Here is a 27575-nt window from a genome sequence, read left to right as displayed (position 1 = left end):
GCTTCCTGCTTTCGTGTCTGCATGCTTTTGGCATGGCATGAATAGTTCATACAGGAGCAATTTTATTTTTTGCTTATGTTCTTTTTGTTTGTTTCAGATAAATGGACAGCTTGTTGGTCAACATTTTGACAGAGTGGCAGTCGACAGACCGGGTAAAAAGATTTAAAGGTCAGAAATATTATTTTTTTCCACATCTACAGCTCTCACAGCTGTTTATTGCATTGATGAACCATCAGTCGTTGCAGCTTTTCAGTTCAGTTCAGTATTGAATTTTTGTTTTGTTTTGTTTTATTCCATGTGAGCTATACGCCATAAACATGAAGACTTTAAAAAAAAGATATTAAGTGCAATATTAACATATTAAGATTTTAAGTCTTCATCTACCCAAAACAGTGTGAACATGTGGGGAAATTCCAGCAGACTGCAATTTCGGGAGGGTGGGGGGTCCAAACTGGTCAAATGTTTTTCTCATAGTAGAATGCTTGCTTGCAAGTGATGCAAGTGACTAAGGACATGTTAACTGTCGCCAATTGTTTTCCACTCCGAGTTTATATTGTTACTTTATTATATTAATTTTTTTGAAAATTCCAGTACTGTTTAAATGCATGCTTATTGCCTAATATATGGTTTGCTTTGTTTTTTTTTGACCCAGCATGGGTAGAGTAAATAACAAATAAATATAGTTGAAACAACGCAGAATTGCAATTATTTGGACCCAGCATTGGCAGAGTATACACCCAATATATGTAGTTGAAACACCCCTGCATTGTCATTTTTTTCACTCAGCATTTACATAGAACATTTTAACTCATCTGCTGGGTTAAAATGGACCAACCCATCTTGCTGGGTCAAAACAACTAATGCTGGGCTGGTGCTATCGGAACTCAGCGGTGAGGTTACACTTGGGTTATTTTTAACCCAGCATTTTTTAGTGTGTGGAGGTCAATCCACTCATGTCTGTATAAGTAGAACAATCCTCTTCTACCTACAATTACCAAAGGCAGCGAGCAGGTAGGTTTAAAAACAGATGAAAAAAAAACCAGGATAAATGATCCGATAGGAATATACACTTTTAAAGGCTTTTATATGATATTGGATCTGAGTGGGTTGTGAGTGTAGTCCATAAATAAATACTCCATAAAATACTTAATAAATATCAAAGTTGTGTGAAGGGTAAATCTGCATTCTTCTCCTTTTAGCCGACATGCTTGGATTAGGCAGCCTACTCCCCCAACCACACCTGCAGTACTCTGTTGCGATTTGTCAGGTTAAACCACGGATAATTTAAAACACCAACCTCACGATATGGCACTTCCACATTACGTAGAACATTGTAAACAGATAAGTCGGAACATGTAGGATAGGGCACCTTTAAGTGTACACACGGCTATGAGCGGGTGATGTTGGTGGGGTGTGGGGGTGGGGGGTAATATAATTAGGTGTTTGGAGGTGTTTACAAGGCGGTAATATTGTATACATTTGTCCCCAAGCCAACCAACCACTGTACTCTAGAACCAATAGATGACGCAGGGAGACAGGACTCAGCTCAGTGACCTTGATCTCAAAGACAAGTTATGCATACATTGGCGAGGGTGTATTTATCAGCTATGTACATTGCAAACATATAGGAAATGAAGCTATCGTTGCAAGAATCACACTTAAACTCATTCAATACCAAAGACCTATTTACACGTTTTTATAAACCCGAACGCCCGATCCCAAAGACGTATTTATTTTGTATTTATTTTGCGTGAGAGGCCAAAAGGAAGTGGAAGAGCATGGATGAGATAGCATGCAGAAGGTTACGCATTGGAGGGACATTTTAATGCATGCACACGTGCACGTTCATGGTGTCATATTTGTGAATAAATTGTTATTTTGAGATAAAACAACCTTTTTGTGTTGTTTATGCTGTGGTATAGTTGCTTAGATATTTGAGCTGTCACAGAAGCAAAACATTTGTGTCAAAGTGAAAATCATGCTTCAAATGTATCTTTTTCACAAAAAGCTGTTTGTCTCCCTTTTGTTGTTGGGAACTGATATTTTCCTGAAACTTACTTATAGTGTACCTATAGTGTACAAGTGTACACCATCTCCTATTCTACTATAGAAAGGTAGAAACAAGCGTTTTTTTGTGATGAAATACAAGAGTCTAATCTTTCTTTTGGTAGGTTCCGTGGTTAAATAGCCATAGGACACGATACTCTGTGTGCCTCCAAAAATGTAAAAGTCTAAAATGGTCGGTACTGAAGGGACTGTCTTTTAAAAAATGGCTGGGATTGAATGAGTTAAATGGATGCAGGTGCACATGAAACATGTTCAACAAAAGGTATTCAAACATGCACACAAGCACTCATGATGTGGTTTAATGTTTCTAGAGCATGGAATCAAATCACACCCTGGCTTAAGATATTATTAAGTGAACCATGGAATATGTAGCGTAGTCTCATATTGTACACATATGCTTCGATCTCAGTTTACCACCTGCACTTGCAATAAAACAAGATAAAAGCCAAGAGGTGACCTCAACTATAAAAATAGAACTGTACATAATAGTGCCTGATGTTCTTTAGTGGCTTCGTGCCCTTCTACTTTATGAAATATCAATTTGTATGCCTATTTTTACATAGAAGTGTTCCAATGAAATGAACTATGGCATTTGTGGTCATGGTGATTGATGAGGACTATATAAATTTGATATTCCTAAAAAGCCGGGTTTCAATATTGCACAAAAAAATGGAATAAAACATATTTTTGGAGCTATAGTCTTTTGAAACTTTGTTGGTTTTGAGGCTACTAGAGAGCAGTGTTGTTGCATGACCTGCCACTTTGCAAACTGTGCTCTCAAATAAAACCCTAACCTGATGTAGCAGGACCCCCGCCCTCACCAAACCAGAGGCAAAATATCAAGAGTCCAGAAATAACCCCAAAAAGCTGACCCCGTATTCTATCTGCATCATCCAGACGGAACACTTTCTCTTTTCACATGTCCACTTTACAGTTGAACCTTCAAAGTCAAACAGTTGGCAATTCAGCCAAGAGAGACAAAACTTTTAATTCAAATCATGTATGATTTTTATGATCATGCACTGCATGATGTGGGTGGTTGCGTGCATGCATGCGTGTATCAGCGTCTGACAAACACAGCGATACAGTACACTGTCTACTGTATCCAACTTGGCATAGAGTTCATCTCAAGGGTTCTCATCGAGTGTTTATCAGTGCTTTGGCAACATTAAGTCTTTGAAACATCAATGTCGGCAGCCCGCACACACACACACACAGTTATGACGGAATGTGGAAAGACAGTTAGAGGAGTGTAATATTAAAATTGATTTATCACTGGCTGACAAACAGAGGATTTTCAGTGTCCAGCATCTTTGGCAAATGCTGTTTAGCAGCTACAGAGCCAACAGCACAAATCTGGAACACTGGTGGAAGAGAGCCATCTAACATGTCTGTCATCTCTTTTGGGGAATAATCAGAAAAAAAAAAAGTTTTGTTGAAAATACAGAACTATATTATGAAGCTTTGAAGAAGTTGTAGAATTATTTTAAGTCATTTCACTTCAAGCAAGATTTAAAAGTTGAATTAAGTCTTAAGTTATTTTAAGGCAAAATAAGCGATTGGAATTGCACTGTTACTATGTCTTCCTTAATCAAAAGTGCGGGCGTTACAGTTTGTGATTTCTAGCGATGTGTGCAGAGCTAGCTAAGCGACATTAGTTTCTGACTCTGCCCGTCTCTTTATTCATTGACACAAAAAGCAGCCACCTACGTAGGGTCCACGTAGGGACCTTGGTACGCGGTACATCGTTGGAGCTAATTTGCTGAGCTAATGTTCTACACCATCGTTGTTGTAGTCGTCGTTTAGTCGTCTCAGTAGCAGTGACACTGCCAGCACACAACATTGACCAGTTGCATGCTGTGAGTAACAGAAGCAACCATGTCCACTGTTTAACGTAAAATGCAAATCATTCAATTATTTCACAAATAGTCATTGCATGCATGCTTTACAATTACAAAACAATGCACAGATTTTAGTATAACAAATTTCTTCATTCTTCATTTAGTCCAGGGGTTTCCAAAGTGCGGTCTGGGGGCCATTAGCGGCCTGCGGCTCCTGTTCTATCGGGCCACGGCACATGGTACAAATAAAATATAAAATAAATTTAAAAAAATCAGCAACAAACGGAGAAAATAGAGTTAAAGGCACTATGTAAAGGGAAAAAGCTTGAACGTTGATACTTAACAAATAACACAAAGCTTTGTCTTTAATTATACAGTATGTTCAACCATACAAAATACAAAATATAAAAAAACAAACATACAAATATCAAAGTGGCCCCCACTTCCTTTGACTTTTCAGTATGCGGCCCTCGGTGGAAAACGTTTGGACACCCCTGGTATAATATAAGTTAAAAGACAAATAAATAAAACAACTAATAAAAACAAAAAATCTGTGTAAGAAAAATAACATATCCTCTGGCAATTGTCAGGTAGTATTTGACTTTATGATGGCATTGAAATGAGGAATCTGTGACCAGTGTGAAAGTAAATAGTAATTCAAGTAATACAACACATTATTATACAAACTGATCTCGGGTAATAGGGGTAATATAGTCCAACACCACTTGTGCCTCACCTCTGCGACATGATTCTTGATGGTGATGACTGAGTCTCCAAAAAGGTTAGATTGCAGTGAATGATAAATGACCTTCATTAACAGTAGGATTCATATTTCTTGTCTACTGACCGCTCAATTACCTCGCTTTGCTACAGTCCCACAGTGACCTCGCTTTGCTACAGACCCACAGTGATGGGAACCTAACATGTGAGCTTCGTCTTGCGAAAGGAAACACCACACCTCTGTTTTCTTAAATTCACAAGATCAATAAAGTATATCCATCTATTGTAAATATAAGATATAATGATCAACTTCATGACTGTGTGTTTGTGTGTGAATCTTTACTTGCGTATCTTGCTTGCTTGCTGCTGTAACATGTAAATTTCCCCGCTGTGGGATAAATAAAGTACATACATACATACATACATCAGGTGGAATCGGCTCGATGGTGGATGGATGGCTGAATGAATGGATGGTTTGTCTCCTCTGCTTGCAGTGAGGGCTTAACCTTGGTTATGCTATCTTAGCTTTCATTTCCAGGTGATCCTGACTTAGGATGCAAATACAGTTATGATCTTCATGGGACCACTGGGCAGATAGAGGTGGTTTGAACCTAAAACAAAAGCGGAACAGCCTCTGGGTGCATATGAGCCTGCTTGTGATCCATGCTCCATTACATTCCACCTACGCACACAGTGAGAGCAGTCAAAGGATTGTAAATGAAGGAGGATGTAATAGGAAAAAACCTCAACACAAGAGGCTACAGACACCTCTGAAGAATAAAGAAGCAAAATCCCACAGAAGCTATTTTTCATGTGGGTGGACTCTTCTTGCTTCTCTTTAGTCCTCTATTAAATGATAGAGTAGAGGTTGCATTTATTGTGCACCAAGCAGCACTATTTTCATGTGGGTATCATTTACATCAATTGTATTCTCTGCTCACCTTCTTGCTTCCACCCAGAATGCCAAACAACAAATATGCACAAAGACACACAGACACGTAACCCTTCTCTGCCCTGCCATAAAACACCAACAAACATATCCCTAGCGGGCATCGATCCTGCGGCAGCTTTGTGTAATGTAACATAGCAGCGCAAGTGATGTGAAAAGAGCAACAGGTCCCCCGAGCCCACGGGAGTCTCTCAGAGTACAGACTTCTCTCTCTGTCTGACTGGCTGTCTCTATGTTTCTGTTTAGCCCACTTTCTCCCAGAGAGACAAACCTACTTGCAAACAGACACTGCAGAGAAAGAATTCAGAGTGAAGCGAAGCCAGATCAGTGAAAAGCACTCAAAAGAAAGTAAATAAACAGTTCTTGACTACTGCGGTGCACAAATCCTTATTAGCAAAATAGTACAAAACTCAGAGTAGTGTTTATGTATGGGTAGGTCGGGTACACCTTGGACTGATCACTGCGACTCACAGGATGTATCAGCGTAGAGCCAAACAACCATTCACAGTCACATTCACCTCAGAGAATTTTAATGAACCTAAAATACAAGTTTGTGGCCCAAGGGAGGAAGCCAGAGTACCTTATAAAAGTCTCACGAGCGCACAGAGGGAGTACAGGCAATGCAAACCCAAAACCTTCTTCCTCTGAAGGCCTGCCACTGTCATGCCCATTGATGCAGCATTCTTCAGTTATTCGCTGGTTGCATAAAGAGGTTTGGCCTTCTTGAAAATTTGTCTGATGATCTGAAACATTTAAGTGTGACAAATAAGAAATCAGGAGGGGGGCAAAGACGTTTTCACACCATTGTATATGAAAAGTCCATCCATACAACTGCAGATGAGTCTGAAGACACTGACCTGTAAATTCAGCTTACAATGTTATTATTGTTTTCTATGAACCACAGGTTGTCCCAATGACTGGAAATTCTTCAACACAATTGAAAAGGTGGCTCAGTAATGTGTGTGTGTGTGTGTGTTTGTGACCTCCAGGTGCCTGTATGCACTCCCTACAATGTCTGGGATAGCTCTTGATGAGAAGACAGATGGTATCCTAAGGGGTCTCCTCCTAGACCTGGATTAGGGTATTCGTCAACTCCTGGATAGTCCCAGAGGTGCTTGGTTGGATTTAGGTCTGGGAAACAGACAGGCCAGTCCATAGCATCAATACCTTCGTCATGCAAGAGCTGCTGACACACTCCAGTCATATGAGCCTGATCATTGCCATGCATCAGAAGGAACCCAGGGCTCACTGCCCCAGCAAATGGTCTGACAAATGGGTCTGAGGATCACATCTCGGTACCTAATGGCAGTCAGGGAACATCCGGCGAGCACATGGAGGTCTGTGCGACCGTCCAAGAACATGCCTCCCCAGATCATCACTAACCCTCCGCCAAAGTGGTAATGCTGGAGATCTTCAGATTCTATCACGTCTGTCATATGTGCTCATTGTGAACCTGCTCTCATCTGTGAAGAGCACAGGGCGCCAGTGGAGGATCTGCCAATCCTGGCGTTCTCTGGAAGTTGCGTTGGGCTGGAAGTACAGGCCCCACTTGCGAATGTCGGGCCCTTATACCACCCTCGTGTAGTCTGTTTGTGTATGTTTGAGCAGAAATATGCATATTAATGACCTGTTGTTCTGTTGGGTCCTGGCAGTGATTCTCCTGTTCCTCCTTCAAAAGAGCAGATAGCGGTCCTGCTGTTGGGTTGTTTTTTTCTACGCCCCCTCTACATCTCTTGGTATACTGGTCTGTTTTCTGGTATCTTCTTTATGCACTTGACACACAGCAAACCTTCTTGCCACAGTGTGCATTGATGTACCATTCTGGCTGAGCTGCATCGCCTGGCCAATTTCTGTGAGTTGCAGACAAAACCTCATGCTACTTCTAGTGGTGAGGACACTGGCAAAACGCTAAAGTGACCAAAAATCAGCCAGAAACCACAGCAGAACCATTCCTTTAGAGAGGCTCTCTTGTTAATTGCCTGTCATTTCCACCTGCTGTCTGTTCCATTTGCACAACAGGGGGTGAAATTGATTCACCATCACCGTTGCTTCTGAACCGGACAGCTTGATATCCCAGAAGTGTGATGGACTTGGAGTTATGTTGTAATCACTATGTGTTTATATTCAGTACAATAGTTTGTTGTGTGTTGTTTTTTTTCTTATGTTCAAGCGTTCAGAGTTGAATGAGTCATGCTGTAGAAAGAACCCTGTTGACTTTAAATGATATACATCCAATATGCGACACTTTAAAAGGATCTGATCTGCATTGATCAGATCGGCCTATAGTTAGCATATATATGCAATCTGCGCAATCCAGTTTAATGCCCAGTTTTGTGTTAATGACGAGATCATAAACGAGCCATCGAATGCAGCTTCCAATATTATGAATGAAACAGAAACACATCAGGCATGTGGACGTTTTGGGGAGTGAATGAGAAATAAACCAAAAGCCATCTGCAATCCGTCTATCTTTAGTCAGGATGCCCTACTCGAGCTATACAAAAGTGCTAAGAGAAAATCACTATAGAGCTTAAAATGATGGGGTGCATGCAATGGTTAATTTGGACAGGTTTCAATCATCAGTAATCATTCATAACCCCCCACCCAAAAAAACAACAAAAAAAAAAACACCCACTTCCTCTACTTCTCTACCAGATACAGCGCACACTTCCTTGTTTTGCACTAATAATGCAACTTTGAATACATTCTAACACATTGGCTCCGACTACGGAGAGATAGTGTTGGTCATGCTAAAATCCTTGATGACATGTTGTTGAAATAAAAACCTAGAATCAACTCTGCAAAAAAAAAAAAAAATGCATATCAAATTACAATCGCAATATTGGGAGAAATGAAAAAAATGGATTATTTTCTCAAATCAATCAGCCCTCATTTTAACCCACCCTTGCATCTCAGTTTGGGGCAAGGCCAAAACTGTCAAAACATACGGATTATGTCCCAGTAGATATAACACAACTGGAAAAAATACAAGCATACCTTTTTTTTTTTTCAAAATGCAAGGTATTACATGAAATGCATGGGTATAATCCATCACATACAATTAGTGTACTTGCAATACCAGGTGGAGACGGGTCCAGACCTAACTACCTCCCTTCCCAGAACCAGATCTGGTTTCGAACTTTGAGAAGGGCTGGTACACAAGACGCTACTGAAATTTAAAACTCTTCAGAACGTTAAAAATCTTTCAGTTTCTTCTTGTCAAATGTAATGCATACGATGTCTGTCTGCATGGATGAAAGCCGTCTAAAACAAAATTTTAATTAAAGGCTGTTAAACTTAGTTTGGAGTTGTACTCTGAAAAAAATAATAAGAGCAACTCTTCCTTGATGTTTTATTCAACCTTTGGATTTGCTCAACTAACAGCCCTCTACACTCCAATCGTAGCCACACGGGGCCCGAAGAAACAGGGATGAAATAGCTACTGTAAGTTTTTGGCCTTTGAAAATTGATAGAATTTAAAATGACGGTTTAATCATTTTGGGTGCAACTGTATTGCACAGATCTGCATTAACTACAGTAAATAACAAAAATAATAGCTATAAATCCATTATGATTGCACAGACTGGAGAGGGAAGTCAGGGAATAGAAAAAGACGTCCCTATTTGAAAGACACCAGAAAGTCACACTGTGTCAAAACTGACAATTCGCTATAGTTTTGATATGACAAGAATTAACATGAAAGAAATAATTATGCACTTCTTCAAGTGGACTTTCATGTGTAAGCTTTGAGGTGATTTTTTTCCCAAATGTCAGATGGGCTTTCATCACTTTTACCGTTAAATGATAGATCAAACGATGATCCACACAGGTTTCAATACTGGCACAACTCCCACAAGGCCCTCAACCATACACATTGAAAACAAGGCAGAAAATCAATCATCATCCAGACCGTCATGAATTATTTTACACCTTGATTTTCTTCTGCTCACATAGGTCAGCTAGATGAGAGGCAATAAAGCGATCCGATTGCCCTTTGTGTCTACAGATAGAGATGAAAGGGAATAAAAAGGGCACTTATCTATGGTTCTCTGTGGCTGTTAAGGGAAAAGTTGTGAGTGGTTGTCGGGAGACTTTGCAGTTCATATACTTATGGGAACAACTCATAAGTGGTGAGGCCCTCTGTGTGGAACTTCCATCCAGTTCTAATGGTGATTGTGCACAACACAGAAAAATATGATAATGGGAAGGACTGCCGACATCATTAAAAGTGTTGTTTGGATCGTCATTCTCATGCTGCAATAATGTATGAATAGTTTTGTTCGCAACTGTGCAACAAAAAAATAAACACAACACTTTTATTTTGCACAATTATTGCACGGGTGTGCCTTAGGCTGTCCACAATAAAAGGCCACTTTTATTCTATTTAATGTGTAGTTTAACTGTATTGGGAGTGGGGGGGTCCAGGGGGTCAGTATGTGCTGTGACCACCATATATGCCTCAAATACTGTATACGGCAAGGGTGTCCAAACTTTTTCCACCGAGGGCCACATACTGAAAAATGAAAAGACGCAAGGGCCACTTTTATATTTTGTAGATGTTAAGAAATTATATAAAAAAAATGGCCTCTGTTTTTTGTGATATAAGTGAAAAAGCATATTATATGTATGAACTCGGGTCTTCGTTCTTTTTTTGCAATGTTTTATTCCCCCAAATATTTCAACGTCCTTCTCAAATCATCAAATGTTCCTCTTGTAATATCATGACTTTGTTCCCATAATATTTTGACTTTATTCCCATTATACAGTCAAACTTGTCTATAGCGGCCACTAGAGGGAGTCTGCCAAAGTGGCCGCTATAGACAGGTGGCCTCTATAGACAGGTTGGCGTCCAGTTTCAATGTTGACCAGTAGAGGAAAAAAAAAAAAAAAAAAAAGGGGGGGGGGGGGCGGGGGGGATAATAATGTTGACCAGTAGAGGGCACTGTGGACTGCGGATAAAAGTTGTACAGCACTACTAGGCTTGTAATTATCATGGTTCATGGTTCATGGTTTAATTCGTCCTGAACATGCATATGAGTCAAACAGTAGCACATCACATAGTACAATTCACAATTTTGCATGTCCAAAAAGGAGAAGGAAGAAGCAAAGCTTATTTAATCCTACCCCTCATCAGTTTCACATCAGTTGCAATACATTTATTCACCTCTTGTTCTTCCAAGTGTACTTTGTAGGTCTACATGACAATGTAGTGCAATCATAGCCAAGGTTTTTACTTACTAAAAGGAAGCTAGAGGCTTAATAATAACTGATAGAATATATCCACGACCCACAGAACAAAGCTGTGCTAGTAATGTCTTACGCTTGTTTTTAATATTTTACTTTTTATACGACAGAGTGTCATTACAGTTTTAGTTCATCAGGAGAGCAGGAGAGCTAGGCTCAGTGCTAGCTGTGAGTTTTGAGAGAGTTGGGAAGTGTGTTTATGTTGGCGTGGATGTAAAGTCCTGCAGTGTTCTCCGCTGTTAATAAAGCCATTAAAGTGCATCGGCGACACGAGTGTCTCCTTCCCCACAACAAGCGGCATTACAGTATTGACCAGTGCACATTGTCTCACACCAGGAAATAAACGGTGTCACTTGTTACAGGCATTGACTGGACAGCTATGTAGTGGGGCTTGTTTAACCTTTGCCTTGTGGGCAAGCAGGAAGGAGAGACGATGCTGAGAGATGTGTGTGTGTTCTGAGCTGCTGTCTGGTGGCCGCGTTCAAGAAATAAAGTTGGCAGAAGCAACAGAAGCAACAAAAAAACGTCTTTAACATTTCAAGTTCTTGCTACTACGTTATGACTTTATGACATCATTCATTACAACTTTTTTAAATATATATATATATATATATATATATTTTATATATATTATATTTAGACTTCATTTTTGTAAAATTACTTCTCATTTCTACATTTTTAGTATTTTATTTTTTATAATTTTTTTGTAAAATTATATTTTTACAATGCGCCGCAGACCAATTAAAAAAAAACAACAAAAAACAGGCGCCCAGGCCGCACTTTGGACATCCCAAACATGCTCAGTGGGTGACAAGCCCCGTGAGTATGCTGTCCTGTGTTGCGGATCAAGTAGCCGATGGCGACGGTGAGGTTATGGTATGGGCAGACATATGTTATGGACAACAAAAACGGGTGCATTTTATTTATGTCATTTTGAATGCAGAGAGATACCCTGATGAGATCTGAGGCCCATTGTTTTTGTTGAGTATGTGTAAATGTATAAAGTGGAACCTAAGTTTGCACTCAACCTTCCTCATTTCTACAAATGTACCTGCAGCACAGTGCTCTTCATCGGCCCCATTCTCGCAGTCTATTTCTCCATCGCATCTCCATGACAACGAGACACACTTGCTGGCAGTCCCACCACAATCGAACTTCTCTGGCGGACAGGTCTGTCGGCCTGTATTGAGGGGTGGAGGTGAGAGTGGGGAGGTGGAGGAAAAGTCAGTCAATCAAACAGTCAGGTAAATCGGTTATCTTGCAGCTCAAATGGATTACTGCTGAAAAAGGTCTGTGGCAACAGAAGACTGTCGACAACAGAAGAAGATCATCATGTAGACAGAAAACACAAACCTAAAGAGCACCGATGTACAATGCTTGTTCCAAGCAACTTCTTTAAAAAGTGACAAAAAAGCCCAGACAACAAGCAGGGGAGGTGTCCAGAGATTATATACCATAGTATTCTCTTCATTACGCTTTTCCGCCAGTGTAACAGTTGGTGGTCGTTTTATTAAGAAAGAGCAGGCCCCTTTTTCACCTTGCTTGAGTTGAATGAATGTCCATGAAAGTAATTGCCTTTGAACGGAAATCAGTTGGGAATGCAGAAAACTCAAATTTCATTGCACCACACACACATATGCAAAAACATGAATTATGTATCAATGAGTTCCCTGTAGGAAAAAGCCCATTACTGCAGACATGACCACTGCGCCAATGCATCATGATACACATATACACACACACGCACACGCAAATGCACACCAACGCTTTAAAACAACAGCACAAGTCCCCAGATAAGAATATAGCAGCATGCCAAACACAACTTCATCAATTATACATTTTGACCACTCACATGCTTCTTGGAAACTAGTTGTGACTGTTTAAAGCAAACGGGTCAAACGTACCTATTAGGTTATTTCTGTCTCATTTTCTTATTTTCTTTAACGTTTTCCTTTTTTTTCCACATTTTTAAAACACGTTTTAAGGATTCCCAGCTTAGTTCGAAAAGAAGTCTGTTTCCTCCTAGTGTTGCTCTAAAGAGCAATTCTCCGATGACCGCTTAAACCACGACTAGTCGGCTCTTTTGTGAGCATCTTTAAAATGCATATATTTTTTCCAGTGTATTCTGTAATCTTAGAAACGCTACTAAGAGCAGACATCCTCCTGTGAATCTCTCAACAGAGAGAGGAAATGGGCAAGCACAGACACAGTTATCACCACTATGGGGGCTGAATGGACGGTGTTTGTATGTTGTGTCTTCAGCTTGCACAAAGTGTCTCTTTTCCACTCACAAAATGCAGCTCTTGGGAGCTGTGCACCTAACAGGAGTGGCATCTGGCTTGCCACTCAATTTATCTAAATGTGGCTGCTATCTAAAGGCAACTGCAAAAAATAGATTATTCCGTTCTTTTTAGCGATGCGCCAATCGATCAGTATCGGGCCGCTTTCCGTGGAAAAGCACGTGATCGGCATATGTCGATCATTGCCTTTCAGTACCGATCACAAAAAACGATCACCTTTGGCTCGTACCCTTGCAGCCGGTAGATTGTCCTGTGTGGAGTGTAGTGTCCTGCTCCGTCTTGGCTAGCGTCCCTCTTTCCTTCACACTGTGCAGGTGTGAGGTGTCAAACCCAACACGTGCGCTGTGTGGAACTAATGCCTTTTGTGAGAGTAATGGAAAGTTTGCATCCTGCAACACATGCCACAAAAAACCCCACCCTTGTAGCATCTTAAACTGTCTTGTATTAATACGGCATTTGAAGAACAAACACTAACTGCGTATGTCGAGTTTTCGAGGTGCAGCATCAGTCAGTCAAATGGCAGCTAACCTAGTCAACATTTGCCATATGTGTATGACAGTCACAAAGCTTAGCAAATAACCCCAAAAATAATTGAATTCATCGGGGGCTAGATGACCAACCTTTCTCAGTGGTGGAAGACACCGGGTTCTGCAGACTGCCCTTCTCACTTGAAGCCGAGCTACGTGCTACCTGCATGTCCTGCCATGAAGCATTCCATCAATCTACTCACACTGAAAGTCTCCTTAAAGAAGGCATTGCATCCTCTTCATGAGTGATGTATGTTCTTTTGAAAAAACTAAGTAAACTATGTCTAAATGAAGGTGATTTTATGGTTTGCTTTTCTTGATCATAGAGCCAATAGCAGGGGTGCAGCCAGGAATTCTGGGCTCCATGAGAAAAAAAATAAAAAATCATGTTCCCCCAAATTATTTTCACTATTTTTGGGGGCCCCTAGCATTGTCCTAACTTCCCCCTATATACAGCAGTCCTGGCCAATACCACTCATCATAAATACATTGAAAAATGTACCGTTAATTCATGTGATCGGTATCGGCCAATCTCACTCATGGATGATCGGTACTGGAATCAGCAGCATAAAATCCTGATCGGAGCATCCCTAGTTGTTATTGATATTGGAAGTCTATATCAAAATATACGTGAGGAGCGATAATTCTGGGACTTTTCTAACTCAAATTGGAAACTACACAGGATAAACAAAAAAAGTCTCTGTAGAGTTCAGGCCATTATGCGTGAGTAGTTGTCAGTTGCATTTTAAACAACGCAATTCAGCAGAATTTGGATGAGCTGCCCATCAACTCAACTCAACTCTGGAGTTCCCTGGTGCAATTATATTCCCCAAAGTAAATAGAAAATAAATGTTGCATATTGTATATTTAAGTAATTCTATGCATAGAGTGCAGCCTGCAGAAAACAAAAATGGGGTCATGTAGGAGGGAGATTTACATTCCTTTCAGTCCATATGATGAAAAGCATGCAAGGCTGCACTCCCACAAGCATATTTGAATTGTATTCTCTTTCAATGTAAACATTGGAATTAAAACATGGATCATATCTCTGACACTGCCTACCATAATCAATGTACAATCTTTCTACCTGTCCTTGAGTGAATCGTGCAACATACACAATTCCATCTGATGGATGGAATTGCAATATGTTATCAACATACAGTATACTGTACATATCTACCGATCTTATGAAGTTTGTACAAAGGTGACCCCATATAAAAGTCTTGGAAACAGGTTTGTAAATTGCCTTTCCTTCTTTAAACAATAATTGTGGTGTTCTTACTTATAACTATGAGACTGAGAAGCGACCTGAAGTAATATCCCATGGAAAAAATCAATCACTGACCACTGACCAATGACCACAATCTAATGAAACCCAATGCAAATGCTGTGACAAAAACGATGCCCTTAATAATAATGCTCGCTCTTGATTTACTTTGTCCGAGTGGAACTTGGTTAAAGAACGCGGTTCTTAACTACATCAAATAATGTATTATGTACAAATGTTATTGACATTTTTGGGTAACCTTGAATCTTGATATAAAGTACAGTATACGGTGTACTGATAGATCAGGGCTCAATAACTGGCGGACCACGGTTTGAATCCGGACCCAAACGTCTTCCAAAACGAAACTGGACTTATTTAAGTATATTAAGTTTTGACAGGGCGCTACTGTTTTAAGCGGCACATCTTTTTTAGACTTTACAGTGCTGGTTGATCAGCTCAGGCAATCCACTGACCAACTGCATGTGAGTTAATGTGACTCCAAATACAACAGAGACAGAAGACTCAGACGAATGAGTGAGACATACAGGGAAAGAAGCCAGAAACTTGCATGTAAATAGAAAATTAGCAAATTTTGGCAGATTGACAGAGATATTTATGTCCTGTCCCTGTAACATAAATTCATAATAATAAAAGAGTATATGGTATATAGAGTACATAGAGTGATAAACACAAATAAAAAGGACAACCAGACGAGTGAAAGTTATAGCTACTCCCGCCCTCCCTCGCCCTGCTCACCGGCAATGGTGGAGGAGTGAGAGAACAATGGGATAAGTGGTCCAGAGACAACAGAAAAATAAATACACATGCCTCTCTAAGAAGATAAAAGTAGATGGTGCTTTCAACCCAAAATGGACAGACTCATTTATGTTCATTCTACCCACTGGAAGCACAAAGCCATGGACAAAAATATTGGCATGTCAATATGCCAGTGTTTTTGGCCATGCCTGTATGGAATACAACCAAAGCAGCCTCATTTATATGGCCATGGCCAACATCATTGAGATCTTTGGCCAAAAACATTGCATCTTTGACATGTCAATATTTTGGGCCAGGACTGTGTATGTTCAGAGACCGTGGCACTCATAAAACGTGAAACTAGGAGACAAAGCACAACGTTTTGGACAAAACATACCCACTCAAATCTGAACTCAGGTCAGAGAAAATAAGCAGTCTCAAATCACAGCAGGGTAAATACAACAAGCCAGTTGTACTAAAACGCAATAAAGTCATGTCAAGAAACACATTTTGGTTTTTTATTGTTATTATCAAAGGCCTAATTATGTTACTATTACATATTCATGGAGTCACTTTTCAGTGTATGAATAATCCACCCTGTTCCTGATACTGTAGGGCAGTGGTTTTTAATCGGGCTGGCTTTGACTAAGGATTTTCATAGTCAAATCTGATTCATTAGATTTTGTCTATAGCCGACTGATTGTTGTTGTTGTTTTTCTTTTAGAGCACAGCTAATGGGGATCACTACAAAGTAATCAGATCTCACTTTTTCCACCTCAAAGAAAAAGGCCAAAACAACAACAGTACCTTTTATTCATTTAGTGCCACAGAAAGAACAAAACTCAAACACGGTTACTTTGGGCAAGTGGGTATGTCACACAGTGGCCAAGTGCACATAAAATAGGAACAACATGGCTTGAAAAACAACTCACTAAAACTCAGCTAGCCGCTTCATTTATTAGATTAAAATTCACAGTCAGGATATAAAATGAAGATGGGTTGTCTTTAACCTTTTTTAACATACTTTGGATGAGTTATAGTAATCAGTCAGTCGATGTTGACGGCTTTTTTTTTATTGGGGGGGGAGATTGAGGAAATTTTCTGTTTCTGAACCTATTTGAATTTTAGTTGAATTTGACCAACTTTGAAATACTGTAAAACTAATGAATAGAATTGAATACCAATGTCAACCCATGTTCTGTATTTGCAAAGTCTGTTGTTCCTCAGCAGGCAGCAGAAGAAAATGATTACCATTCAGCAATCTTGGGGAAGCAGTTTGGAATTCATGCAGGGGATTTTAAATAAGTTTTGCTGGTTTTGAGGTCAAAAAGCTCATTTAACGCTTAAGGCCGAATGCCATCTGTTTAAGTCAAACAAGAGCACAATGAAAAGTGGTAAGGATTTGTTATTCTCCTCACACGGTCTGCCTAAGTGACTATAATGTGCAGGGTGTGTTGTGGTGGACTGAGCTCAGCAGCGTATGCTAATGCACTTTTGATTAACTACCTTCTTAATTTCCCTTCACAAGGAGGGAGGGGATTGGTGCATTTCAGCATGACACTGCGGCCGCTCTCCTGCAGCCTCCTTGGCATCTAAGCTAGCCTCACTGCTGATTGATTTAGACAGTTCATAGCCTCACAGGCTAATGCACAGATAATTTATTTAACATGAGGTGTGTGTTTGAGACTGGCAGGTAATATACGTTGCCCTTGACTCACTATCTGTCACAGTACGACACACTGCCAAAGGGAAAGGCACACGGGAGGAATATATGTGACAATTTAACACATGATAAATGGATGAACGCGTACGAATAATTTACTTGCCTTTACTATCACAAATGACCCTAGCTCCATCAACATAGACTACATATGAATAAACAGTCTGTCTCCACTTCATATAGTAGTGTGATGCCTGGAGTTTAACGATAATATTTTAGCGCAACATTGCTTGAGAGAATAACCTTTATGAGGACAAAAATCATGGGAATTTGAGTGCTTGTGTGTGTTCATCAGTCAGTCATACGAGACTACATTTGTATGGCTCAGCCCAGTAAGACTCAGGTCAAATGGTTGGATGTACTGCAGTGGCTCATATTGTCGCTGTCATCCTTGTTAAACTCTTTTATTGGTCTTATTTTCAAAGGCTTGTTAAGGTAGGTTGGGGTTATAAATGTGTGTTAAATGTATGTGTAGATTTTTTTATAATAGTACTTTCCTTGCATGCAGCATAAATTGTGTTGCCTCTAATTATATTGTGTGGATGAACCGTTTGCAAATTAATTTTTAACACAGTCATCATTGAATGCATTCACGTAAAACTATCATCCATGTTTATCACAGCAGTTTTGTTCCCACTTCCAACTGACATACTTAGAGCATCGTTTCACATGAGGGTTAATGGCTGTCGGCTTAATAAATGGATTGAACAATTTACCACATGGTGTGGTAATTTTAATGTCACAGATCAGTGATATTTTTGAAAAACATATGGCGTTATTTAGTATCCAGAGCAATGTATAGCAATGCATGCGGTAGAAAATATAAATACTCTATTTGAGACTAGGCTTTGACCACTGGGACAGCAGTCTCAGTAGGTAAGCCTCCAGCCACCTTTTCCAGCTCCACCAGGAAGACACCGAGGTGTTCCCAGGCCACCTGTGCTATATATTCTCTTCAGTGTGTCGTAGGTCTACCCCAGGGCCTCCTCCCGGCGGGGCACGGCCAGAACATGTCACCAGGGAGGCCTCCAGGAGGCATCCAGACTATATACCTGAGCCACCTTAACTGTCTCCTCTCGACATAAAGAAGCAGCGGCTCTACTCTGAGCTCCTCCCGGATGGTCGAGCTCCTCACCCTAATTCTTAGGGTGAATTCAGCCACCCTTCCAAGGAAACTCATTTCGGCCGCTTGCGTCCGTGATCTTGCTCTTTCGGTCACTACGCAAAGCTCATGATCATAGGTGAAAGTAGGAACGTAGATCGACCGGTAAATCGAGAGCTTTGCCTTCCAGCTCAGCTCTTTCTTCACCACGATGGTCCGGTACAGCGACCGCATTACTGCAGACCTCACGCTCCATCCTTCCCTCCCTCGTGAACAAATCCAAAGATACTTGAACTCCTCCACCTGGGGCAAGACCTCACTCCCAACCCAAAAAAGCTCCAAAAAACTACGCTGCATTTTCAATTAATGCCGTTGAACATATACAGTCACATATAGGAGGTACTGCGACAACTGTAGTACGTTACACACAGGCAATTAACAGAAACGTCCTGCCTTGAATGTTGCTGTGTCACCAGCTCCACCCTTCTTTTGTCCTTCTGATGTGAAATCCAATTTACCCAAAGCGCAAATGTGGCTAGTATCAGATTAAATTTTAAATTAAGGTTACTGTTGATTAGTGGCTTTCATTGGAACACTGATCTCCATGTATTAACGTTCTGTTTTAAGCAGATTGAGAGTGTGGTTGAGAGTGACGTCGTGGAGTGTGGTGAGAAGCCGCCATACATGCAATTCATAGGAAAACCAATGTGAAAAATCATAAATTCGGGCTGGGGCTATCACAGCAGATGGTGAAATACTATGTATCACTGAAGCCCTGTTTCCGTCAAGCATTACAGCTCGAGGATCTGTGTTTAGCTCAAGGGTGGGTGAAAGAGGCATAGTGGTATTGGATAATGTGGAACCATTACTGGAGTTTAGACCAGGGGTCTGTCAGTGCCTCTGGGTGGAAGAAAAAGAGCACAGCACAGCGTATCACTTTTTGCCGATGGCGTGTGCTGCGTCTCAACCAATGAATGTGTGCAATAAACTTGAAAGCCCAAATCTCAGTTAATTTCCTCACTGGATTGTTTCCAAAAGAAGCACTGGAGGTCATGGACATTACAATGTGTCAATAAATTATGCTGAACACATAAACAAGTGCATGTGTTGGAGTCAAGTAGTCCCCATATTACTTTCTAAACTTCAAAGTACTGAATTTGTAGCAGTATAATAGGGCTACAACATCAAAACGTGCTTCAGGGTCAATGGATAATAAATTATTGTAGTTTTTATTCAGTAAATAAAAATATAATTTACAACTAAAATGAGTCTGAAAGCTGGAAAGCCAAGTGGAAGACTTGAAAGTACTAATGAAACACATTATATGTACCGTTTACATGTGCTTGTATTGGTTTTATATGATATGCGAAGCATTAACAAAGACATTCAACAAATTATTTACAAGATTCAATGCATTTTACATTATTAATATTATCAAAGACACATGATAAATCAAATAGTGCAATACTAAAATGTAAGTGTTACTGAAACTCTGAGATGATCAGTTTACACTGGATTGACAGAGAAAGGGATGACCTTCATTGTTGATGTAGGAATCATTGCTTCATCATCCATAATTAATGAGTCAGATACACTACACACTACACACACGTAATGACTGTTAGGATTTACTTCACAATTTTCAGAATTTGGATTTGTACTTTTATTCGCAACATGCAACTGTACTCATCCCTCACCACTTCACGGTTCAAATTTTGCGTCTTCACTCTCACGTTTTTTTTCAAAAATATATGAATTGGTTTGTGGTTGAATACGGCGTATTATTAGTCATAAAATAAGCATAAAAAGCAAGTGTACTTTAAGCATTTTCAAGCATAAAAATGGATAAATGAAGTAAAATACAAATATAAGGCATTCAGGAGACGCATTCAAAGACGCTGTGAAAGTTATGTAGTATTCTACCCTGGTCACTAGTTTTCAGTAATGTTACTGTAATGTTCGATGCGACACACAAACGCCAGACTTGATCACTGGAACGACAGGCTTTCATTGCAGGTTTGAATGATCTTACAATAGACACGTCCGTCCATCCATCCATCCATCCATCCATCCATCCATCCATCCATCCATCCATCCATCCATTTTCTATGCCGCAAATCCTCACTAGGGTCGCGGGGGTATGCTGGAGCATATCCAAGCTGACTTCGGGCGAGAGACGGTGTACACCGTGGACTGGTCGCCAGCCAATCGCCACATCTTCCAGATCTCCTGACTGTGTGGCCAACATGCTAACCACTCGGCCACCGCAACAGACACAACGATACCTAATAAAATCCCTAATGAAAACACAGGCTACTGTTGCTACAGTAACCCATGCCAAGTTAAAAGTGAACTCTGAACCCCCGACGTCACTTCCTGTCCATCCTTCACTCACCTCCCTGAGGGACACATTTATAGCAACACACACAAACACTCTTAAGTCTTATTTATGTCTTCATGTCTTGTTTACTCCTATTATGTCTACTATATTGGGTAATCCGAGTGAATAGTGAATAGTGAATAGAGCAAAGGTGACTATAGGGGTGTTATTTCCTGTCTAGAGGGCTCTGATAATGTTAAAAACAGGTTTTCTATGCTCTAACTACAGAAATATTCAATTTATTCACTTACCACGGTTGGATCTGGAACCAATTAACCACGATAAATGAGGGACTACTGTAAAGGAGTCAAAAAGTAAATCACATGGTAGATGTGGTTACTCTGACTTTCACATTGCCGACACAAAGCCAGTTTCCTTAATTCACCAGATTTTTCTTGGTTGAACTTGGGACTCATGACCATTGTGAATGGGCATACCTAAGTGTGTGTGTGTATGTGTGTGTGAAAGAGAGAGAGAGAGAGAGAAAGAGAGAGAGAGAGAGAGAGAGAGAGAGAGAGAGAGAGAGAGAGAAAGGCCACCTGGGAAATTATGCTTGCCACTGCCTCAAGCATGAAATTGAAACCATCAGACAATGCAACTCACTGGATCCTTCCCGTGTATATTTAAAAATAATTAAGTAACACAACCTTTTGCCTCATGCTTTAAATGCTCACCTTTCTATTGCCTCATGCACACGCAAAGATGGCAAACTCACTCACAAGAAATAGAAAAGGTGTGCAGTTCACGGCGGTTACCAACCCACAACACAAAACTCTCCCCGGATGTTGAAACTGTTAAAGATACTTACACAAGCAAAGTTGCTGTTATTTATTTCATGCATTTTTTAAATGTCACGAGTCATGCATTTGTGGAATATCCATATTTGCATTGCCCTGCTATTGAACTTGCAGAATGATGCTACAGAAAAGCCTCTAACCATGAATACATGCATAAATACATATGCCCTGTCTATTTTTTGCATTTGTGACCACATTAACAAGACCGTGGGGGATTTTTAGAAAGACAACTGCAAATTACCACCAGGGGAGCACCAGTTTAATACGCATTGAGCTGTGGTATATCCAGGACACACCAGCCTCCCCATTCATAACTGATAAAATTGCATTGCTGCTGAAAGAAGTCTACAGTGAACTGTTGCAATTTCCAAAAGGCAGCTCCTCACCTTCAAACCGATAGCTAATAATACTGCGTTTTAGTCAATGTAACATCAGTACAGTACACTGAATCAAAACAAACGTAACTGAGACAAAATGAACACAAAAAAGGGATCACATAATGACCAAATTCCATTGAATTGAATTGGATATACTAAATTTCTACAGCAATCAGTCACTGATGCAATGCAAGGTTTTCACAAAATACAAAGCTGCTAAGGAATATAGCAATATTTGATTTGAATAACTAAAAGAAAGCATAAGTACACAACCAAATTTGAGTACCTAACGGTACTTTACTTATTGGTGAAGTTGCATATAAGAAGTTTTAAATTTTGAGACGACGGCATGGTTAAAAAAAACAACATTCAACATTCAACATTTACATTCATTCCTGCTTCACTACAATAAAAAGCGTGACTAAAATTGCTCTGTTTGAGAATTAGACATGCCAAAAGAGAGAGAAGAGGATGGATGCTGTGAAGATAAGTGTGCCTTAATTCACATGACTTTCATGAAATGAATGGAGATGATGGTGAGTTTTTTAGACGCTTAACACCAAGGTAGTCCGTATAAACATGTACTCTGTACTGCAGGGGTGTCGAACTTGCTTTCATTGAGGGCCACATTGCAGTTATGGCTGCCCTCAGAGGGCCACTTGTAACTGTTGAAAGATATCAATATAAATATGAATATCACCTCATGTTATTACACAATTGCCCGTGCATTTCATTTTTTTATTAACAAGTTGATGGATAACTTGCTTTGAAATGACAAGTGAAGTGAGAATGTCAAGGTGACATATATACATTCAAGTGCTTATTTTTCATAACAAAAAGTGCTTGGAATATCTTGTTGCATGATCAGATAATATTAATGTTTAGAAGAAATGCATGTAGTACATTTTTTTGTTAAAGTGAAAGAATAAATACATTAAAAGAAGGAAAAAGGTGAAGTGCGTGAATGACACACATATTACCAGGCTTTTGCTGGCTGAAATGGACATGTTTGATCTATCTTTCTACATGAAAAAAAAGGTCACAGCAGTAACAAAATGTCCTCAAATGTTCATAAGCACTTATTTAGTATTTAGGTCTGCACACCACCCCCTCGGTGTGCAAAGTGCCTGTGAGTAGTAAAGTGATGATGAGATGAGTTTTCCATTAAGACTGGTATGTGATGAATATAAAACACCCTCCGTATTATGCAGTACTCAATGATTGAACAGTTTCCTCTTCAAAACTTTTGTTTTGAAGAAGAAAACATCTCAAGGGTGTTCCGTGTCAGCTCAATACGAGGGTGAACAAGGTCAGAGTTCTGAGTGTACGGCGTTGCAATTCTATAATCTTGAACTTCTGTTTACCGAAAAACTCAGTTGGCGAGAAGAGCTCAGGTTAATCCCCGTGTAGAATTTGGCAAAGCTGAATGAACACACACGCACACGGTACACTAGTAGGAAAAATATATCTGTAACCCCTCGAATCAGCACTGATTGTCAAACTGTAGAAGCATGGAAAAATCAGCAATAATTTCACCAGAATGAAGTCAAAATATGAAGAGAATAACGTTGCAATATTATGAAGAAATTGTCCTGAGCCATTGTGTACATCCGATGCTACGTCTAATCGCTACTACACTTATAATTTATTTCCTATTTTACCACATTATTATATTACCTTATCATTTTCCCATGTATTTTAACGGATGCGGGGTAGGTTTAAAAAAGCGTTGCTTCTTCCTACTCCTTTTTTGGACATGTCGAACTGTGAATTTTACTATGTGATGTATTCCAATGTAACCTATATCCATGTTCAAAATACACTAAACCATTACCATTACCATTATGAGAAAGAAACAAAACAATAAATTTGTAATTTTTGGAAAATTAGGGTGGAGAAAAAGTTAAAATATCAAAATAATGTCAAAATATTATGGGAATGAAGTCGGCGTTTCAAGAAGAACATTTACAAGAAAGTTGAAATGGAAATAAATAAAAAAAAACACCAAAAATGGAAAAAAAAAGCTGCAATTTTACAAGAGTAAAGTTAAACTATTAAGAGAAAAGAGTTGAAATATTAAAGAAAAATGTGTTTTTTAAGTCATTACATTATGAAAAACAAAACAAAATAAAGTGAAAATGTATAAAAATTTGGGTTTTGGAAAAAGTTACAATATTATGGGAATAAAATCATAATATTGCATGTTAGGTTAATTGGCGACTCTAAATTGTCCATAGGTATGAATGTGAGTGTGAATGGTTGTTTGTCTACATGTGCCCTGCGATTGGCTGGCGACCAGTCCAGGGTGAACCCCGCCAAAGACAGCTGGGATAGGCTCCAGCATACCCACACAACCCTAGTGAGGACAAGCGGCATAGAAAATGAATGAATGAATAACTGAACAAATGAGAAGACGCAGACGATGACGAAAATTTACGAAGATTTAAGAAGGAAAGTTCAAATATTTGGAACATTTAAAAAAAAATAACAGCAGAAAAAAATAACATCTTAGCATATCTACATGTGTTGGTTTGCAAAATATCAAAGTGGCCCTTGTATCCTTTCATTTTTCAGTATGTGGTTAAGGTCTTGCGCTGCATTTTGTGAAAAAGTTTGTGCAGAGAAGCGTTGCATGCAATATCGCCTGTGTGATTAATTTCTGTGGCGCATCCCATTGTCTTTATAGTGTCATTTGCCTTGATGCAATGTTGTCATTTTTATGTAGCATTAAACTAATCACACAGTATTTTTAGCTCTTATGCTGTCTTTCACGCAGACCTCAGCTAAGGCCAACTGTTTCATGTGTAGGTGGGTTAGAGAGTCAAACAATCAAATGTTGACAAGTGAAAATACAAAAAAATCAAATCTGTCTACAGTATTAACATCAACCGATAGCTCGCTGCTTTTTCAAATGTGTAATTTCGGTGTCGATTCTGCTTTCAGAGACATTACCCTTGGTCTATAGTTAATCAGCAGTCAACCTGAGGTTTCAGGGATCAGCGCATCGATTCCCTCCCTGGCAAATCAATTTAATCAAAGGCTTTACTTAAGCTGAACTCAGATCACAAAGTGGTGATCGTACAGCAGAGTGGGCTGAAAGGACAGAGCACGAGCTTTAGCACAACATGGTGAGGTTTACTTGGCTCGATGTTAAAGATGAGTTACAAATATGAAAAAAAAAACGATTGTGAAATGGCAGCAATGAGCCCCAGTTGGTAATTATATTACGGAATTTAGAGCAGGAGGGAACATGTACTGCTGCAGGGAGACAGCCTAATGATGTACATGGTGTGTTAACTGAAGTGTTAACTGTAGACTATAAGAATGCGTTCACATTCACGTACAATCAGACACATGACTGAAGGAACACAATACACCTTAAACTGAATTAATAAGAGAGTCAAACTGTTGCCATCATCATTTCTCTTTAAAGACTTGATGATGCATAAGGAGGGCAAAAATGTTACAAGACTTTCTGATGTCTCGCATAAAATCATGTATTATGGCAGTCCAAACTCCAGGTTTATGTTTTTTTCGGATAAATTCCAACATCATGGGACCTTTTTTTCCCTGACAAATACAGCAATTGTAATTAAAAACCTGAATTTCAGCCCATAACTCATGGCTGACTTGAAATTTCAAGAATCACCACAGAATGTCATACTGTATGTAGTACCTGGTTGAAAAGCATGGCCGCCAGCAAGTGAAACATCTTTGCAAGGGAGTGTGTGGGACTTGCCCATATAAGCCATTGACCATTTCTCTAGTGATTATAGATCTTTGAGGATATCTGTGATACGTAGGTATCTGTGCAATCTGGGCGCCACAAATGTCATTTATGGTCATGCAGAAGTCACTGACGTCACTGAAGCTGTGCACATGCAAACACAAACAGACACACCATTTGCAAATCAGACTTGTGATTATGGCAAACTTCAAAAGACTCTTTGATCACCTATTTGAGAATCATGCTAGTAAAATGTGCAAATACAAGGGATGGCCTGTGGTCACAACCACATGAAGTTGGGTGATAAGACAGTTCAGCTTAGTTCTGTGACTTATCTTTGGCAAAAACACCGGTTGTACGAGATTAGCTAAATGTATTATATATATCAGTGACATGCGGTGTGTGTCATGGCTGGTGAGGCACTGGCGCCTTTGGAGTGTTTTATGTTAATACAGGTTGCTCGTTATGAGGATAGCAAGGGAAACATGAGAATAATTCGCTTTTGTAAAAAAAAAAAAAAAAAAGTTTTCAAACACTCAAAAACGTTTGTGCTCTTTTCGGTTATTTGTACAGTATATCTGATCACCTTGTTTTTCTTTTTTTTTCTGAAAGACCAGTTTGGATAAGTTCTTTAGTTTGGGCATGTGACACCCAACTCACGAGAGGAGATGATGCATGAGATTTGGTCCATGAGAACGAGACGAGACGAGATTTTTGAATTCTGGTTCGTTCGTTTTGATGGGCTCACCTTGCTCATTAATATTCCCACACGGGAGCTGTGGCATTTGGCTTTGCAAGCACCTTTTTCCCTCCTGGCTTCTGCCACGTTACTTTGCATTGCTCCTCACGAGGCTCCACTCTTTTGCTGTGTTAATGTATGACGCTAGCGGCCTAACCACAGAGACAAGGTGACTCTATGACTGACAAGAGTGAAGTCTTTTCCTGCCTGTTTGAAGGCGAGAGATGAAAACAGACACTCATGCACATGGCGATATATAAAGGCCGGCAAAATTACCAAGTTCATTTTCCATTTATCGTGTGATTCATTTTTTTTTTTTTTTTTTTATTATAGCGAGACAGTTTTTTTCTAAACAAGAAATCTCGCAAGATCTCGTAACTAGTCTCATTACACGGGCTGTAGAAAGTCATTGTCATGGTGTGTTGAGTTTGCATGTTCTCCACATGCATGCGTGGGTTGGTAGTCCTGTTTCCTCCCACATCCCAAAAACATGCATTTTAGGTTAATTGTAGACTCTAAATCAGTGGTCCCCACCTCCCGGGCCGTGGGTCATTTGGTATTGGGCCGCACAGAAAGAAAAAATAATTTCCATGATGTTTTATTTTGTAAAGTGGCCGGATTCGCTCTGTTACATCCGTCTCACTTGACGCATGTCCATTGTGCGTGTGCTAACTTTATCTCATGCCGCACAGATAGACTACTACTGTATTTTTACCATTTTTCTTTCACCTCATATTTGGTCTGAAATGCTGATACTATGTGGGAATGCATAAAGGTAAGTTTTGATGACTTATTGAGTGCTAATGTGCACATTTGTCTCAAGTTAATCCATGCTAGCACACTGCCTTTTACCACACACGTCAAACAGCGATGTAATAATCTCTCTGGAAAAACTTGGCTGGAACTTGAACTGGTGGATGGTGGGTCGGCATTCATTTTGTGCTTTTAATTTGATGTTATTCATGTCTTAGTTTTACACAATACATCATAAATAAGATAAATTAGATCGCTATAATGTACAAAACCCCCTCCCCCGGTCCGCGGGAGATTGGTGGGAACACA

At 39.7% G+C, this 27575-nt stretch overlaps 1 protein-coding gene across 4 annotated transcripts in view; it reads right to left on the bottom strand.

Moving 5' to 3' along the window:
• The window catches only part of lrp8 (low density lipoprotein receptor-related protein 8, apolipoprotein e receptor), a 167989-nt gene that overhangs the window by 65184 nt on the left and 75230 nt on the right, over positions 1-27575 (bottom strand). For all 4 annotated transcript variants that reach the window (XM_054788582.1, XM_054788584.1, XM_054788581.1 and 1 more), the window contains exon 4: positions 11873-12001. In XM_054788582.1, coding sequence (XP_054644557.1) covers positions 11873-12001 — 129 coding nt within the window. The remainder of the gene's footprint in view (positions 1-11872; positions 12002-27575) is intronic.

This window comes from Dunckerocampus dactyliophorus, chromosome 10 (genome assembly GCF_027744805.1).
Source record: "Dunckerocampus dactyliophorus isolate RoL2022-P2 chromosome 10, RoL_Ddac_1.1, whole genome shotgun sequence".
In the NCBI taxonomy this organism is placed as follows: Eukaryota; Metazoa; Chordata; class Actinopteri; order Syngnathiformes; family Syngnathidae; genus Dunckerocampus; species Dunckerocampus dactyliophorus.
This window is presented reverse-complemented; position numbering and strand designations above follow the sequence as displayed.